The 19,700-nt window shown below is 38.8% G+C and overlaps 1 protein-coding gene across 4 annotated transcripts in view; it reads right to left on the bottom strand.

The window, feature by feature from the left end:
* Window positions 1-19,700, bottom strand: part of TMEM67 (transmembrane protein 67) — a gene marked incomplete at its 5' end in the record, with an annotated part of 32,078 nt that overhangs the window by 10,740 nt on the left and 1,638 nt on the right. For all 4 annotated transcript variants that reach the window (XR_014550383.1, XR_014550384.1, XM_083623242.1 and 1 more), the window contains 18 exons: window positions 1,057-1,156; window positions 2,787-2,873; window positions 3,258-3,356; window positions 5,398-5,496; window positions 5,606-5,662; window positions 7,574-7,679; window positions 8,156-8,279; window positions 9,257-9,416; window positions 10,564-10,629; window positions 11,429-11,515; window positions 12,902-13,010; window positions 13,128-13,282; window positions 13,592-13,654; window positions 14,753-14,827; window positions 15,526-15,595; window positions 17,478-17,577; window positions 18,706-18,799; window positions 18,916-19,004. Coding sequence is in view for 2 of the 4 variants with exons in the window: in XM_083623242.1 (XP_083479368.1) it covers window positions 1,057-1,156; window positions 2,787-2,873; window positions 3,258-3,356; window positions 5,398-5,496; window positions 5,606-5,662; window positions 7,574-7,679; window positions 8,156-8,279; window positions 9,257-9,416; window positions 10,564-10,629; window positions 11,429-11,515; window positions 12,902-13,010; window positions 13,128-13,282; window positions 13,592-13,654; window positions 14,753-14,827; window positions 15,526-15,595; window positions 17,478-17,577; window positions 18,706-18,799; window positions 18,916-19,004 (1,740 nt within the window). The remainder of the gene's footprint in view (window positions 1-1,056; window positions 1,157-2,786; window positions 2,874-3,257; window positions 3,357-5,397; window positions 5,497-5,605; window positions 5,663-7,573; window positions 7,680-8,155; window positions 8,280-9,256; window positions 9,417-10,563; window positions 10,630-11,428; window positions 11,516-12,901; window positions 13,011-13,127; window positions 13,283-13,591; window positions 13,655-14,752; window positions 14,828-15,525; window positions 15,596-17,477; window positions 17,578-18,705; window positions 18,800-18,915; window positions 19,005-19,700) is intronic.

Raw genomic sequence — 19,700 nt, 5'->3', positions numbered from 1 at the left:
CTGTGGAGAAACATAGTTCAAACTGTAAAGCTCTTAAATGTTTATCTTTATTAATTTAAAATAAATACATTTATTTGAAAACAGACGTACATACAAGTAAACAAACAAACAAACAACAGAAAAATCAAACAAACCACCACACTATAAGATACAAGAAGGTTAATATAATTATCATCATATATACTCCTGATACTGATGTTATTTCTTTATATCCTGCTTTTCCAGCTTAAATTGCTTCCACAAAGCAGCTTGCATCTATTAAAATACATTTTAACACAATATAATAAACAGTAATCTCAAAAAACAAGCTATAATATAAAAAAATATAAAATACATTAAGACAGGAAAAGTTAAGACAGAAGAATTAAAAATATCCCAATCCAAATAAGACCAAGAAATAAACTGTAAACAAAACTTCAAACCGTTATCAGTAATTAAAAGCAGATAGGAATAAAAAGGCATTTAATGCCTGTTTGAAATTAATTAAAAATTGAAGGCCAAACATACATCCCATGGGAGGGGGACACAAGAGTGTGTCTGTGAGCAGGGCTTCTGGAGCCAATCTGAGGGCCCCAGCCAGTTTATCTAGGTCGCAAATCATTTAGTGCTGTAAAGGGGAGCCATAAGCACAGGAACATGGCCAGTTATTAGTGGCAGCACAAGGGGTGGTATCCAATGCAAAAGTTCTTCTAGCACAAGGACTTCAGACTCTGCAAGGAAACTCTCTATTCTCTCCATACACCCCCTAAATGTCTTCTGCAGAGGATGCCAGGGGCACACTGGGAGAGGAGGTGGGGGGGGGGGAGTTCTGCTGCACAGGTGGAAATCCTTGCGTCAACAATGCTACTTCGTTAGATATTGCCAACATTCAAGTAAAACAGTATCTTAACTGACTACAGCTGGGACATGGAAAGATTCCTGATTTCTTGGGGCTATTCCACACATTCACGTAGAAAAGGGATGGTAAGCCTGTGGCTATCTGGATATTGCAACTCCCATCACCCCTGGCCACTAACAATGCTGGCTAGGGCTGACAGAAGTTGTAGGAACACATACCTTCAACTGCTTTAAGAACTTTTCCTTTAGGACGCTCCCAGTCGATGAAAAAGATATCTATTGTAAGTTGGGAAACAAGCAGATGCAAAAACTGCAGTGCCTAAGGAAACCATTTAATGAAACAAAAATAAACCTAAATTAGCATTTAGGACAGGAAGACAACTAATTAAAAACAGGAAGTCATCATTCAGAATTGTACAATTTCTGTTGCAATCCAGAAAACCTGGCTGCAGAAATAGGATAAAAATTCATTCCTGATTAATATTTCCACTTCTTATATCCATCAACAGGAGCTGGCTGTATTAGGGTTGGTGGGGGCAACTCAAGATCATGGGTAGTATATTAAAGTGTAATTCCACTTGAAAAACCTGCTGCTAGTTTGGCAATTTAACTCATCCCTGCTCTGAAACTATTACAAATTTGTAAACAGGGTCAGTTAAAAATTAGGAACGTTTAACTTCCAAAGATTGCTGTGAAAGAACATGTGCTTACACCTGTCCCACCGAAATCTATGGGACTGTCACTGTGCAAATCCACCTCACATGGAGATGCAAGTTCCACTGAGTTCAATGGGAGATAAGAACATTAGAAGACCACTGCTGGATCAGACCAAAGGCCTCTCTAGTTCAACATACTGATCTCCAAGGGGCTAACCTGATGCCCATAGTTTGTAGCATAGCTGTGGTTGGACAGTGGCAGTTCTCCCTCTGCAAATACAGACTGGATATTGGGTTGCATCCAATGCTCTTCCTCTACTCTTCCTGTGCCCTTAAAACATCTGGAGCAAATTTTGAGAGAGCATGGGGTGCTGAAGGGAAGAGGAAAGGAGCCCTTTGTTGCCCAAGTGGAAATCTGCTGCATTAGTGGGAACAGCAATGTTGGATACGAAACATTGTATTCCAACTCAAGTTTTATTTCATTTGAAAAAAATATTTTTGTTTAGCTTTAAAACACTGAAAGACAAATGTGCCCTGGCAGTGTCAATAACCCATTATTTCTATATTGCAAGGCAGCAGCTGGGGTGGGGGTATGAATGGGAGAGTGTGGCTTGCAACAGTCCTCCAATGTAGTCCATTGTTAATACTACAGTTTAGAGGTGGGGCTGAGTCTGGCTTGGACTTCTAGTCAAAATTCTGCATACAAGTCCCCTCTCAGGTTCTAGCAAAGGCTAGTCTACTTAATTTGCCTGTATCTGCTGTTAGGTCTCTCTTTTTTAAATCTTTTGCTATTGGAAGACAAAGAAAGAAGTGATACCTTACCACTGAGACCATTTTTCTTTTTCCAGAAAACAGCAGAACTGGAGCTTGCGCTAAAAATGCTAACCCTGATACGATTTTTCATTTAGAAGACACAATTAACCACAGTATATTTAATTATTAGGGCTCTGCACAAGGCCCACCCTACCCTTGAGATTTGAGTGACCCACCCAGGGCTAACCTGGGAGACACTCACCCCACCATGGGTCCAGTTCCAACATAGTTTGGGGGGCAAGGCTTATGTTTAATTAGTTAAAAAAAAACCTAATAAAACATTCCTCTCCCAACTGACTGGGGGTGGGGTCTGCAGAGAATTCACTTGCAAAAGAGTGCCCTGCGTCAGGAAGTATTGGTGCCTCTGCTTAACAGCAAGAGGCTTCTCTGTATCCGACTCATCTGATGCCTGAGTCCCTCTGAACAAGCCAGTTTCTGCTCAGGGCTTAGACAAATCCAGAGCATGGCCCTACTGCTTACCTTAAGAGCAAAAGCACATCCAATGTAAGAAACAAAATTGTCTTCTTGACTTGGTAATGGTAAGAGAACAGAGACATACTGCTGTGCCTGTGGAGTGAAGGGTCTTCATTAAATCAAACAAGCTGTAACTACATGTATGTCAAATCATATCATACAATTTCTACAACTGAATTTAAAATAATGGTTGCTTTTGCTGAAGTTACCAGAGCTTGAGGAAAATTAGGATTTGGAGCATTTTTTTTTAAAAACTATCTCTATTTACTACTGCATGCACATTTAAAGTTAGAGGAAGAGGTAAAGTATAAAGGACAAATACAGAGAATATTTTACAGGTACAACTTGCCTCAATGGTCTGGTGAGAAAAGCAAATAGGGAAAACAAAACACACAAACATTTAGATGTCATATATAACATTTATATGTGCACAATTGTTTATTCATCTTTAAAGAAACACAATATGATGAAACTTACTTTGAAAAATATAAGCCAATATATCCCTGTTCCCACTGAGATGATGAAGAAAACATTTGCAAGGTCACCAGAGTAGAATAGCAAGAACTTCAGAACTGTCTACAACATCAGAGTACAAATGTGTTAGGTGAAATGACAGAAAGGTGTCCCAACAGAGACAGAAATGCTATTCTTACACAGCGTCTCTACACTCGTATCTAGTAACTTTATGCAGTGATTCAGAAAATGGGGAGGTACCTGATTTTGGAACTGTGTTTAGACAACAGTTACCCATACTTTTTACTGGAGCTTTTGTGAAATGAGCCAATGTGATGCACAGTTATATACTGCTACACTGGCCATGTGGATTTCATCACCTGCAGTAATCCTTCAGTGAACTGAGTCACACTGGCAACTTGCAGGGATAGGCAGAGGTGCTGCTTAAAAAAAAGATGTCCAAACACTTCAAAAAAAGATGTCCAAACAGAAGAGCTAACTTAAAGTTGCTGTACTCTATCAGCTGATAATTAATCTTTAATTGGAAAATGTTGTTAGCTATAGCCGTAAAAAAAATAAATCACCTCCTGAAATGAAAAGACTCTGTGTAGTCTCTTTTTATAAAGGCAATCATTATCAAATAAAAAGAGCAGCTAAAGAATAATATAATTATTCTTCATTTGTTTTGAATTCCAAGGATGATCGGCAGCCATCACTTCATAGTTATAACAGTAAGACAAAGAAAATCAGGATTTTCCCTGTCATCCTGATATGTGTAAGCATCATGAACAAGTACTATGGATCCAGTGCCCAACTATTTATTTCCATAAGCCACCAATACAGCAGATCTTCATTAGCAGTAGACTCAGCCTTCCCTGACCCACCAGACCTACTTGGTTATCCCTGACTGAACCCTTCTACTATTACTATTATTATTTTAATGTATTGCCTGCACTTCACCCTACAGATCCCGGGCAGATTACAACAATTTAAAATACAACATTTAAAACAGTTTAGAACAGCTTATAATCACAAAAAGACTAGAAGATAAAAGCTTGAAGGTCGGGTTCAGTGTTTTTGGCTCAGGCTCCCATTTTGTGCTTCTTAGCTTTTCTTTCCTCCTAGCCTACATCTAGCCTGGGGGAGGGCCAGAAGAACAGAGAAGGCAGAGAACAAACTGCATGCAGAAAGCCCCAGCACCTCCGGATAAGACTGGGAAACACTCTGGTCTCAAACCCTGGGAAGCTGCTGCCATTTAAAGTAACAATATTGACCAAGAGGGACTGACTTGGCAAAAGCCAGATTTCTGTGGTCCATTACTCCCCACTTGTCAGTCTCTGCTGCCTTAGACTATCTGCAACTTTGGCTTCATTGATCTCTGGCTCTCCTTCATACAACTTACTATGATGCAACCATCTTTCTGGTTCACAATCCTGACTTTTTCTGGCAATAAACTGTTTCCTAGTGGGTCTCCTTCCACATTTCACCGAAATCCTCCATGATCTGTAAAGATTCTCAGAAGTTCAAACCAAATACTTGGGCCGTACAACAGCTATATTCTCCCAACATCTCCCTAGATCTATTTACCCAAGTTAAACCCCAGTATCTACTCTGATGCTTTCCTCAACATGAGACATGAAAGGCACAGAAGAAGACCTACGATTGGAAACATATCCAGCAACAGTTGGTATGGTGTAGTATAGTGGTTAAGCGTGTGTACTACTTAAGTCCTCAGTCATTAACATGCTAGGATTTAATTAACCTTTGCCCTCCCCATCCACTATACAGTGGTACCTCGGGTTACATACGCTTCAGGTTACAGACTCTGCTAACCCAGAAATAGTACCTTGGGTTAAGAACTTTGCTTCAGGATGAGAACAGAAATCGTGCGGCGGCGGTGGCACGGCAGCAGCGGGCGGCCCCATTAGCTAAAGTGGTGCTTCAGGTTAAGAACAGTTTCAGGTTAAGAACGGACCTCCGGAACGAATTAAGTACGTAACCAGAGGTACAACTGTATAGGAATAATAATAATGGCCAATTTACAAAAATTGTAACGATTACTGGGGTTATGTACATGAAGAACTTTGGATACCTCAAACTGATATAAAACTGTAAATATTATGTGTAAAAAGTATTATCTGCTAGGATTCCTGATCGTTCATACCTGGAGGTCAATCATGGGGCTCCCTATACGTCTCTTCCAGCCAGCTGTCTTGAGAAGGGACCATAGAACTGCCAGGCCACCCAAAACACCTAGAGCTATCTGCAGGAAAAGATAAATAAATCAAGAGTTATGCTTCTGCTGCATTTTGTACAGAAATCAGCAAGCATACAGTAAAGGAATTAACATTTGATGAGGAGAGAAAACTTACATCAGTCTGAATGCGAGCCTCCGACTGGTTCATTTCATAGTTGACTGAGAAGGAAACCTGAACAGTGAAACAATTCCATTAACACTCCAATAAATCATTCTATCCTGAATGCCACATTTCATGCTGCATTAAATTACAATACATAAAAAATAAATAAGTAAAACAGAATGTTAAGTTAAGGGTTGCTAATTCAATGTGCTGAGCACTTTTAAAACTTTTGGCACAAGATGGCATGAAAGCACGAAAAGAGGGAGAATTACATTAAGAAAAGCTGTGGTTGCATAGCTTTTCCAGCAGAAACCATGAATTTTGCTGAAAGAAATGAGTAACACAGTCATCGACAATAGAAATACTAGCTTTGCATGAAAATTGCCTGCAATTGTATGAAATTCTTTTTAACCAAGGAATGAATATAGTGTTGGAAATGCCTGCCAATATCTATGGTCTACATACAGAATTTTATCTGGGATCTGGAAGAGACTACAACAGATCACTTATGCCAATACTCAGTAAGTGAACTTTGCAAAACTTGTAGATAGTTTGGTTTGGGAATTATGGAGTTAATTTGCTTCCTAATGCCAACATTGACTGGCAGGTATTCACTTCAGGAGGCATTAAAAGTATGGATTTCAGGCAGTCTGACTTGCAGAGGGAATTAAGACTAAAGTGTACTTTCTTGATGTTTGGTTTGTTTGTGGATTGGGATATAAGAAACAGGGTAGCCTGGAGAGATAGAGAGGTGGCTCCCAGGAAGATCTGAAGAATTTCAAGCTCCCTATCAGAATTTTAGCCAGCAGGAAGCCTTTTAGATAAAATTAGCTAGATGTGTTCATCCTGTTTTAATTATCCTTTTGCTCTTTCGGGATTGATTTGTGTGCTTGCAACCATTCAGGAGATAAATCTTTTACCTAAGAATAACCTCCTTGTTAAGTAAGCTTTTAAATTTGGTTCATAAAGCCTTGTGGTCTCTGTGTGTTTATGACGCCACGATACCTAAAGATGATGTCGTCAAGACCCAGGAAAGCTTTGGGCTGTTTGGTAGAGGCAGCCACAGGTAGCAGTGAACCAGGGTGTAGCTGGAGACATGCGACACCACTGCTCAAGCCTATCTAGCAACCACTGCTCCTGCAATGAGTAACTGCTGGTTGCAATTATAAGGCTGAGCTTTTATTACTTTTTTGGCAAAGTTAAGTTTTTAAGCTATTTGGGGGGAAATAAAAAAACCAAAAATACACACAATATGGGCTGCCATACAACTGGGTTTCCCTGGACATTTCAAGCGATTTTTGAAAATTCCACCCAGACGCCATTTTTGAAGGATGAATCCCAGCTATGTCCGGGAAATTCCAGATGCAGCCCTATTTAGGAACCAAGAAGTAAGAGGAGGAGAGGACCAGGACCATACACATGAGAATGTAAGAAAAACCTCCTGAATCAGGCCAAATGTAGTCATGCAACTGGTCCTCACAGGCTAATCAGATGCTCATGGGAAGCCCAAATACAGGACCTGAGCATAACAGCACTCTCTTCACCTGTGGTTCCCAGCAAGTGGTATTCAGAGAAATGTTGTCTCCAACACAGCTACACACATGGGGAAAGCAGAAACTATTACTTGTTCATCAGAACCATTTCTTCCCCAATAAGTCTGAACAAAGCTGAAGAATCTTCATAGATGGATTTTCTGCCTTTTGGACAGTCATCAGGCAGGCAGGGTACAAGAAGGAAGGACTTATTTTTATTCAGTATATTCTGACACTTTTAAAAACATGCCCGATTTTGCTGTTAATTTAAAATGTGAAATCTGTACCGTTAAGGCCCTATTATTTTTGCTAATTTGTAAATAGTGTTCATTATTCGATTCCTTGGCATTACGTACCTCACCTATACCATTTTTCATTGATTGACTGAGTTACTGTTGAATGATGTCAGGGAAATTCAAGTAATTGCTGGAGCTACATAGGAACTCACCACCACATTCTCAGCACTGGGGTTCTGAACCAGAACATCACTGTACGCAATTGTAATCAGAGGGGGATAAATGGCTCCTCTCTGAGTGTTAGGCACAAGACGAATACTGCAGAAATATACACAACACAATGTTAACAAGGAAATAAAAGGTGATAAGAAGTTAGACACTAAACAAAAACCGAGCTCTCTGATCAATAAAACTTTATTTTAACAATGGTTATAATAATCAACTGCGATGTGCATACGCAAGGTCAAAAATTAAATTAATTTTAGTCTGCCTTACAGTAAAAGAACTGTTAATTTTCTGCAGCGAACCATATATACAGAATAGGTTTTCCTTTTAAATTGTCTTCCATTCCCAAAGAGGCAAGATCCCATTAAATTTTAAAAGCACATTAGTTCTGAGCCAACACAATCAGGATTGTACTGTTAGTATGCTAAGTGCCTTGCAAAATTTATTAAATGTTTTCTCACAACAAATAAGGTAAATAATGATAACAAGTAAATTATAAGTGAATCATGGTAATGTCAAATTTATAATTGGGAAGCTATAGCTGGTAGTATCTTGTCATGTGATCTCACCTTATTGTTATTTCACTAGCAATTCTGATTATTCTTGGCTGGTTTCCTAAGTCATTTTCTTGTCCACTTAAAGTATCCACCAAAAACATTCGACGCGTCAAAAGCCAATTGTTCATATTGCTACCTTTTTTTAAAAAAAATGTAAAATTAATTTTCAAAGCAAAAAACTTAAATATAGAACAGTAGCGGTGTAATGAAGAAATAATGAAATATGCTTTTAAAAAATTAACATGTGAAAATGATAAGTAGTAAATAAACTAGGGCAAGTAAATATTCAGAGAGAAATGAACATTTCCTTGTTTTCAGATGCAGGTTTACTATGTCATGCTTCTAATTCAACAGGGAAAGCTATAATAAGAATGATCTATCAAAATTCTGACTCTCATTTCAAAATCAACAGCCTCCTCATATAAACTACATTTCAAATTCTCCTTGAAGTCAATGAACTTGTTTGGACATAACACTAAACTATGGTGTAGTGTTACGTGAATGAGCCTCAGAATTGTGTGCCTCCCCCCCATCCCTCTTCTGCTGAGGCCATGAGAAAATTGGACAAACTGTGGTTAGTTTTAACTAAGCTTTACTGAAACTATCAATCTAAAGCAGTGGTTCATGAAGCTGGCTTCTTTAAAAAAATAGTTGAGAGTCACGTGCAACAGTAAATTGCAATTAACTGAAATCATAAGTGAAAGCTTATTTTCAGTGCTGCACTGGAAGAGAGGGCAACCTGAGGCTTCTTCATGTAATACTAAAGTTAAGATTATTGCCACCCAGCACTCACTCTCTCTCTCGTTAGATCACCACCACCACACTTCCTTTTGTAAGATTATGGGGAGCAACAAAGAATGTCGCTTGGCTCTGGTACCACCAATTGTCAACATGCATTACAATGAACAGCAGTCCTCGGGAGAAAAAAAGTTTGTGACTTTGCCACATTATGTTCAAACAAGGTGACGCTTTACAAAAGACTTGTGTGATATTACATCACAAATATAATTATAGACACAGTGAAACAATACGTTGCCAAAAAACTAGAATTATTGCATGTAACAGAATGTATATAATCTAAACTCACTGAAACTAGAGCCTGAATGTTCTTACCTCGGTTCACAAACATTTCATTATACTGAAGATTTAAGTTTAACACTGGCACTGCCCAAAGGTACTGTTGTCCATCTTCTTCATCATAATATTCAAGGAACACATCATAAAATATAGGATTAGAATAATCCTTTAAAATTTTGGAAACCGATATTGTACACTGTAGAAAAAGAGCACAAAGGTAAAATGAACTAGAATAAAATATGTATCTTCACTGTTCCAATAAAATCCCTGAAAAACTCAGAAGCTGCAAATTGGTCCCCTGGAATTCTTAATAAATTCTACCCTTTCACAGAATGAAAAGTATAGACGTGCAATTACTTTCTAGTGACCGTACAGAGAAACGATTCAATCTGCATCAAAATTTATGTTGCAGAGCAGAGTATCAGACTTGAAAAGTAGCTGCATTTCTCCTCTTGAGAATGCAAGAGCAGCGCTGCTGGGTTAAACCGATGATTTAACTAGGGCAGTATATTGTTTCCCACAGTGGCCAACCAGATTTCCATGAGGTGCCCACAAGCTGGGCTTGAGGGTAAATAGCCCTCTGTTGCTTTTATTCCCCAGCAACCAGTATTCACAGAAAAACTGCCTCTGAGCCTGGAGGTATGATATAGCCATCCTAACTAGTAATCACTAAAAGCCGCCTTCTCAATGAATTTGCCTAATCCCCTTTTAAAGTTTTCCAGGTTGGGAGCCATCACTATATCTCGCAGTAACGCATTTAATAGTTTCACTCTGGGCTCTGTGAAGTACTTTCTTTTTACCTGTCTGGAATTTCCCAACATTCAACTTCATTAGGTGACCCATGATTCTAGTATATGAGAGAAAGAGAAAAAACTTCTATCTACTTTCTCGATACAGTGCATTCTTTCATGAGCCTTGATCATGTTCCTCCTACCCCTACCTGCATTGTTTTTCATTTAAAGCTCTAGTACTGTAACTTTTCCTTGCAGGGGAATGGCACCCGCCCCCAATCTTTTTGGTTGTCCTTTTCTGCACCTTCTCCAGTTTGCATGAACATACAGTGGTACCTCAGGTTAAGTACTTAATTCGTTCCGGAGGTCCGTTCTTAACCTGAAACTGTTCTTAACCTGAAGCACCACTTTAGCTAATGGGGCTTCCTGCTGCTGCCGCGCCGCCGGAGCCCGATTTCTGTTCTTATCCTGAAGCAAAGTTCTTAACCTGAAGCACTATTTCTGGGTTAGCAGAGTGTAATCTGAAGCGTATGTAACCTGAAGCATATGTAACCTGAAGCGTATGTAACCCAAGGTACCACTGTATTTAATATTGTTTTAAATTACTCTTACTTTTTGTTGATAAGTTGTCCCAAAAATGTAAGCAGCATTCAGTTTAGTTAGCGTATCTGGGCAAAGCTGCAGTTTAAAATAATATAATAATCAAACATTTGGCATATTTTAGTGCATTCTTCACATACCTACTACCCCCTCAAAAAAACACAAAACACAAACTGCTGCATTTATCACTTTTAAATAAAAGGTAAACATAAGCTTTAAAAGTAACATAATAAATATTGTGACAGTAGCTGGTCCTTTAAAAGCCAACTTTGCTTCTTTCACATTCCACCAAAGCAAATTAAGCTTTCAAACATTTCAGAAATAATCTCTCAGGACAGGCAGGTGGAACTATGCCATATGTGGATGGGAAAAAAGAAATAGCCTTAGTCACCTCAGCTCCCTCTGCTAACTTAATATGTAACTGATGAATAAAAGTCAACCAGGATGTGTAAAACGTGAACAGAACACTTGCAGAGAATGAAAAAAATGATGATTAATAATCAAAGTGCCCTCTATTCAGTGGCTCTGGGCAGCACATGGGGCTCCAATGCATATTCAAAACTCTGTATGAGCATGAACTGTCAAATTCACTTCAATAGCAGAGTCTATGTACACAAAGTTTCTCCTGACATTGAAGTAACAAGCCAGATCCAGCTTAGTTGGATCTCTGCATGTTCATTAGAACCATGCACACATTGGACTGAGCCATTTCCCCCCTCTTTGCTGACCAACATATTTACAAACTGTGAGGCCATAGAAAAAAAGAGATATACTAAATACTAGATGCTCTAAACTGATGTGTTCATTCTTTCCCTCATTTGGTTCACGGCTCTAAATTTAATCCATGATGTATCATAAATAACAAACACAAGCTTACCTGCAAAACACCACCTTCTAAATACTGCCATTTAAGAAAATTTCCCCCTGCATCATATGAAGCAGCAATAAACTGCAATTTTATATTCTGTAAATGAAGATAAAAGTGCCTTTAAAAACAGGTTTTATATTTTAGACATTTCTTACAGCACACATGAAACAAAACTAAAATATCATTAGCATTTCACTTCTTCCTCTATAATTTTGCCAAAGAAATTTAGATATCAAATTTAAATCTCCTGCTTTACCAGGTAGCTGCATTATATAATACGCACAATACCATGCAAGTGTGAAAAGTTAGTTTGTTGTTCTCAAACTATTGTGGGGAACAAAGTCCATATTTTAACAAAAACTTATCAATGAAATGAAAGCTGAATTTTGTATAATAAACCAGACCCCAAGATGTTCCTAAAGTGTATAATAAAACTGCTTCAGCAAAACAAATAATATGGAGTACATGCTACTTGTTTGGTCTAGAAATTAACCATCATTTCAGAGTTACATTACAGTTATATACAACATATAACCATCAGTTGGTTATCAACTTGTCTGCAAGCCCTGCTTCCTGTCAACTACCAGCTGAGCTGCTGTGCATAAACTCAGTAATAAAGGGCTTGAAGAGAATTCAACTTATTTGGTTAAAGTAAAAGATCGGTTTGGCTGGGAAAACAGTCAAGGAAATCAAACCTAGCAGGTATGCCAGTGTAACGTAGAATCAAACTCTCTAAAACATTAGAGCTGAAATTACAAACATTTTGGTCACTTCATGTATATTGCCCCACCATCTTTCTGATTTTATGACTGATACTTAAAGTAGTTTATATTGCAAAAGTGCAATCATTTACATGTCTGCTCAGAATTAAGCCTCACTGAACTAAATTGTACTTACTGCCAGATGAGTGTAGCACGGGTGGGGAATGTCTCACCCATGAGCCAAATTGGGACCACTAGGCCAGTCATTTGGAGCCATCCATGACCACCTATTGCTCACCTGATGCCATGTGCGAGTAGGTAAAGTTGTGGCTGCCAAGGAACAATCAGAAGCATACACATGTGCTTTTTACTGTTGCTTAGCAACTGGACTTGCATTTGCCACTGTTCAAATTTAGTGCTGAACGCTAGCCTCAGTGGAGCAGAACCAATCTCTGTGGGGCTTGCATTTGGCACCAAATGTATATCGTGCCAAATGCAAGTCCTTTTGCTAAGGAATGATCCAGTCATCTAGACCAATGTAGTTAATCACCCCTGGAGTAGAGCAGAGGTGGGGAATATTTTCTGGCCAGAGGCCCAGATCTTTCTTTCTCTGTTTCGTCTGCACGTTCCCTACTCCTGGAGTAGAGGGCTGCAGCCTCAATTACAAGGAACGCATTAAAATTCGGAGGAAAACTGGCAACCTGTGCAATCCCATCATTACTGAATCACACGAAGAATAAACCTGACTCAAAGTATTTTTATAAAAGAAATGGTAACTTACTTTGTTTGTTCCTTTAAAAGTGAAACTAGCAGGAAACTGGGTTGTGTCAAGAACCTGTGATGCTAATCCTGGCTGGTCACCATAGTATAGCCATGGAAGGTTCTGTCTCCTGCAAACAGTTATATGATGTTTGTTACAACTATTAATTTCTAGAATATCTATCTATCTATCTATCTATCTATCTATCTATCTATCTATCTATAAATGAATAGCAAATGCCACATACCAAAATGATATGGAATGAACAGTACCAAGTCCAGCAGTATTTGCAAAAACATACTGAAAAAGACCACATGCATCTGTGCTGGCAGAGCTCAAACTATTCATGTTCATCACACACATATTTCCAAGTGTTTGGCAAGATGTAAGGTTGGAGTACAGCTGCAAAGAGATAAGCCAATGACAATGATTACAAGATTGTAAAGATATTTTAACACTGAAAATATCATCTTAGAATACCATTTCTGGCTCTAAGGTATTTTTTTTAATGCTTTGAGAAGTTTTAAGTAACACTGGAAAGAGGCATTCTGCAGCACATTTTACACTTTTACACTGTTTCAAAGCACCAGGGAAAACTGCAGCCAGGTTTCAATACACAGATTATCCATGGAATCCCAAAATAATAAACTATGTGTATTAGTAATACTTATCAATAATCCTGTTGAAAGAGGAAAAACCTTCAAAGCTTACCCAGCAAGCCGCTGCTGACGCTTGTAGGTTTTTTGAAAACCATGCTGATATCAAGGTGATGCCCTATAAATAAGACCAGAAAGTCAAACTGGTTACAGCAAATTGTTTTGGTTCAAGGTAGAAGAGCAGGCCCTCACCTCATAGAGGCTTGTGCTCTCTTTTTAATGCTACTGTTGTTGTGGGAGGATTGAACTGTTGTAGATACCAGAAACTTTATTCTGCTTTTGGAGTAATATGCTGCTAGTGGGTGGTAGGTACTTCTGTAAATATTTCTAGGAGTTGTATTATTTATTTTATTGCATTTATATCCAATTTATTTTATTGCATTTATATCAAAGGAGCTCAGTGTTGTACATGCTTCTCCCCAGTGCCTTTTCCCCTAGTGCCGGTACTCACCATGAAGTTGTTACAGTAAGTGCCACATTTTTAACACTCCCCCAACATACCCACCAGGTGCTGGTACAGCGTACCCTTGAGTACCCCCTGAAAAAAAGCACTGGTTCTCCCCCTCCTCACTTAATCCCACAGTAACCCTGTGTGGTAGGTTAGGCTGAGAGGCAGTGACTGGCCCAATGTCACCCAGTGAGCTTTAGAGATAATGTGTGCATTTAAACCCTGGTCTTGCCGGTCCTAGTCTGACATTCTAACCACTACACCACACTGGCTCTCATATATGTTTTACAACACAAAACAGGTATCTATTAGATAAGGAGCACAATAAAAGGGGGATAAATGATGAATAAAAAACAATTGTTTGCTTAATGCAATGAATTATATTGTTAGATTAACCAATTTTTGGAATAATATATAAACTTGATTATTTATTTATTGCATTTCATATTGCTGTTTTGATATAAATTGTTTTATTGAATTGTTCTTCATACTAACATAGTGTGGATACATCTGGAATGCAGTAATGCTTCTGAAAATCAGCTGCTGGAAACCACAGGAGGGAGAATGCTCTTGTGCGCGACTCCTCCATGAAGGTTTAGTCTTATGCTCTTATATCTATGATGTACTTATATTTTTGCATTGATTGATTTATTTCTATTGTTGCTGGACGTGTGTGTGTGCTCGTTTTAAGTGTAAATGTGTCACCTTGAATGTCTGCAAACACTCTGTGGCAGCATGCAAACAAAATGATTATTATTATTGACTTACTAGCTTTCCAAAGCGTACTGTTGCAATTCCCTTTGGGGGGTAATTCCCAGTACTCCTGAAGCATAAACCTCCTGTCTGAAAAGATATTTTTTAAAAAAATCAAATTATGTAAATATCTACTTTTAAAGACAGAGGCTTAGAATTAGAATAGCTTTGTCACAAATGGAAAGAGGCATGAATCCAGTTAGGCGAGCAGAATCCCACTTGCACAATGGGCCTTTTCTGTGTCCTTCCCTTACTGCAGTACCGTGACATAGCACCTTTTGAGGGTCAGGGGACCTGGGATGTGATGACAGGGAAGGTAGCTTACATGAGCAAACCTTCCACTGTGGGATATAACTCATACTGCTTCTCCTACATACTGTCCTATTATTTTGTTGGCATCTGTCTCAAGGAACAAGGCAGCACACCTCTGAGAGCAAAGTCAAATCACTGCAGAATCAAACTGTCCACTGTAGCTGCAGAGACTGGTAACTCTTAACTGCTGCCTCTTGCATTGTTTTTGCTGTGTTAGCAGCACCAGTGACCTCACCTGGGGTGCACGCCTGAGCAGTGAGGTCCTGGGCTGCCCAGAAAACAAGACCCCCGCTTGACCTCGTTTATGTGGTCCAAAGGAAAGCAGAGCAATGCATGTGGCACCAACCTGGCTGCAGGAGTTGCAGGAAGGAGGCATACAAGACACCATCCAACTGTCTTAGGGACTCCACTCCAGATTTGTGTAGGGGTTATTTCCTTAGCCTTTCCTTCTCCCAAAGATGTCCTATTATACTTACTAAAATATTGGGCTCAGAACAGCTACATGACTTGTTTACACTGATGAATGTTGGTTCACATCTTATACACCTAAAAAGATAAAAATAGAATGTGAAGGCATTTCTTGAAGGCATTTCATACCTTATAGTTTAGTAATCCTTTATAATGAAATAACATCACACAGGCAACACCAGAGAACAGACTTGCCGCATTTGTGAAAAGCAGACTGTACCATTTGTTCTATCAGGTGCACATATCTAACAGTTCAGAGTATCCAACTCAGATATGCTTGTGAGAGATAAGTAGAGTTATGGAAGACAAAAATGCTGCAAAAAATGATATCACTGTGTCTTGTTCCTCCCATTATATCTTATGAAACTCACTATGTGATGTAATGTGATCACACTATAGATTTTCTCATGCTAGCTTCATAAGCATTGGAGGCTGCTGCTGGGTAAACTAGCAGAATGATGTATTGATTTCCCTCAGTGAGTTTCACCTGATGCTACAGATGAGATGTGGCATAGATGTGGGAATGCTATTTTTGACTGATACCTAGCATTTTCTATAATGTCTTGTTCTCCTCATAGAAATATCTTCAAGTGGCAGCTATAGGTTTACACATATTTTTCAGCACTGAAAAAGTAGCAAAAACATACTGAGGTTTTTTCAATGATGTACATGTTTAGGAGGACGTTGAGTTGAACTTTCTCTTCCACCTATACAGAAAAACTACTGCCCTTATATTCCAGAATCAGCTTCCTTTTGCATGCTATCAGTAATTTCTTGAAAATGGATCTTTTTGGACATATCACTGCCAGCTTCCTAAACTACAATATAGAAAGCTAAGAACAAGTGTTGGGTTTGAGCCTCCTTGCTTCAGTTTTGCGTTGGTTTCCTCTAGTGCTTCAGTTCTGGTATCTTCAAGCCAGTTCCCCATTATGGGACTTTCCCCCCTCTCCTCCCACTGTGCCCTCTGAAATTGGCTGGTTGGGGGTCCCTCAAGAGAACCCCTGAAATAGTGTACAGGTAAAATGCTTGTGCAGCTAGAACATTTGTCATAGCACAGCACTCAATTCTATCAGCTCACTAACCAAGTTTAAATCCTTTTTAGAAACCTGACATAAAGCTGAGGTTCCCCATTTCAGCTGTAATGGGGAACTGTGCTTTAAAGCATTGGTCTTCAACCAATGAATAGGAACCCACTACTGGATTGCAACCCAGCCTAAAGTGGGTAACACTAGCACGGAAATATATGGTTAAAAAACTAAGAAGCTGCTTGTGTTAAAGGCGGGTCCTAAATCTAAAAATATTGCAGGAAACTGCTATAAGGAGATAAAGACTGGAGCACCAAAGCTAACATATGTTAGAAGGAGGAAGAAGGACAAACCACACAGACTTGACATTTAGTTAAACTATGACTTATAAAGCTGAAAATGTATCTGATCTGATTCCATTTTTCTTTTAAACCTGGGACCGCTTCAGAAAGTTTGAAATTATAGGTTGTATGCAATGCTGTTCAGCTCACAGAGCAGCGTTCTACTTGCACAACGGAACTTCCTCCTCCTCTCCCCTGCAGCCCCCTTCAAAGTCTGCTCCGAAAGGGTTGGTGGGCTCTGTGAAATGGATTTTGTGGTGCATGGGGAGATGAGGGTAAGACTGCACGCATGGAATGTTACTTAGGTAATATTGCATACAACCAGCCTTTTTTTTCTGGGGGAATGCATTCCCCTAAACATTTTGTGAATCTAAGTTTGGCATCATTGAGGGGCAGTATTTCAATATGAGTAGGAAAATGAGAGTACCCCTAAACATTTTTTTAGAAAAAAAGCACTGCATACAACCGTAATCCTGCAACTTTTTGCAAATTTGTATCAATTGCATTTCCAGTTTTGTATATTTGTGCATGAATAAAAGAATAAATCAACAACCCCTTCTTCCAAAGCAAGTCTTCAACAAAAAGAATACTTACATGTTATTTAATGCATTTGAAGTAGCAAATGACTTCCCTTTCCCATCACATTGAACACATAATGCATCTGCCAACAATGCACCATTGGTGTCTCTTTCCACTAAATAAAAAGAGAATATGAACACATATAGTAACATGGCATATAGGTTCATATAATATCTATATGTGCTTAACCGTGTACAAATGCAATGTTTCAGAAAAAAGTTAGAACATTCAGTTGCCTAATGCACACGCCACAAATTTAAAACTTTACTGTGATCCAAAGGGCTTTGCAGTGTTCTGCACATATGCTGGGGCCTTCTAGGACTGCTCTTCCTTCCATAGGCTCTGGCGGATACTGAAAAATCATTCCAAACTCTTTTGGAACTCTCTGGAGTGAAACTCCATGTGACATAAGGGATTGATGCAATTAGAAAACCAGCTACTTGGAAGTGCTTTTTACACATGGATGGGTCTCTTAATGCTATAGAAACCTGTCAAAATGACCCACGGGCGGGGGAGAGGTCAGGATCTAGCCTACTGACTGGATCCTGTTCCTCACTCCTGAATTAAAGCATCTAAGGTAGCAGGGAAAGACCTCAACTCAAGTCTTGTAAAGCTAGTCAGAGGAGACAATGCCAAGTTAGACAGACAAATCATCTGACAATATAAAGCAAGTTAATAAGTTTATATGTTCATTTTTTGTCTCTGTTATTATCATTCTGTTACTGTCTTATTGACCTCTTGATGTTAGTTAAGAAGCCCATAGTAGAATAGCTGCAAAAACTACCTTCCTCAAATGCAGCATAGTATTTGATATTGGGTGGGTGAAAAGACTAATATATTTTTATTACTTTCTTAAGACAGAAATCAAACATATAGTATTATATCCAATCTTTTCATCCCATGAATAGAAAGACCCTTTCTGAGCCTGTGTATGAATCATACATTTTAAGCATATGACTTTCCGCATCCTGAATCTTGAGAACTATAGTTTGTTAAGGGTGCTGAGAACTGTAACTTGGTGATGGGTAAACTACAGTTCCCATGATTCTTTTGGGGACATAATGTACTTTAAATGTATGGTGTATACACAGCCTTGGTGTGCAACTCTCTTTCCATGTATTGAAGCTCTTTCCATTCATGGACTTAAAATATTAGGTCCAACCCACAAAAATATTCAGTACTGCTTCCTCTGCTGGAGAAATCAAATATTTTAACACAATGAACAACTTCATAGAATTCTTACCCAATATCTCATTAACAGGGCATTTACATTTTCCTTCACTAGTTAAGCCTTTAGGACAAGTAATGCAGTCCCATCCATCTTGAGTAACTCCACTCTAAAAAAAACACATATTAAAATATTTTAAATCTCACTGCATTATAACTATATAGTACATCTATACATTGTTTGCAGTAAAAACTGTTTAGATTTTATTGCAAGTATAACATTTACCGTGCTTTCTGGACATTTTTCACAAGTTATAGAAGATCCACCATTATCAGAAACTAACTTGAATCCTGGTAGACAAGCGCATGATGTACCTGAAACAAACACAATAACTTGTTATTTCAGTTGCTACAAACTGAAATCCAATTTGCTCTATCAAGGTTACCTCTCTGAAATATATCCTAAAAGCCCGCATCTCCATTGGCACTTTTGTGTGGTTTGATAGCTAGTAATGGACTATGCTTGGGGAAACTTGCATTCAAAGCCTATTGTCAGCTGTGAAACTTACTGACTGACCCTGGACCAGTCACTCTTTCAACCTAATAATGCACACTGACAATGCTATATAAATAACAATACACCAGGGAGTGACAGAAGCAGTCACACCTTACAGCATGGTGTCATATCAGGGTCTACTAGTAGATCACTTGGGTTTTTTTGTACTCCCAACAGTTTTACAATGGCAACAACAAACTTTTTCTCCCCCCATCCTAATGGGACTGATGAAATGAATAAAGATTGGGGTCATGATGCGTGGATTTTTCTGTCAAAGGATAGCAAAATCAGCCGTGATTCTCAAAACAAATTCTTGAGCTCAGAGTTCTTTAGCTCTTGCGAAGATGGCAGGAAAGGCCCTCCTTACATGTTCAAAACCAAGACCAATAGGCATTCATGAAAAAGCCTTCTCTGTAGAGAGGCATCACTTCTCTAAAATGCTTTATCAACTGCCCTGGAATAAATCCCATCACTTCACCCGTCGAGGAAAACCCCCACAGACCCACTTCATACAC

The sequence above is a fragment of the Podarcis filfolensis genome, assembly GCF_964270895.1.
Source record: "Podarcis filfolensis genome assembly, chromosome: 7".
In the NCBI taxonomy this organism is placed as follows: Eukaryota; Metazoa; Chordata; class Lepidosauria; order Squamata; family Lacertidae; genus Podarcis; species Podarcis filfolensis.
This window is presented reverse-complemented; position numbering and strand designations above follow the sequence as displayed.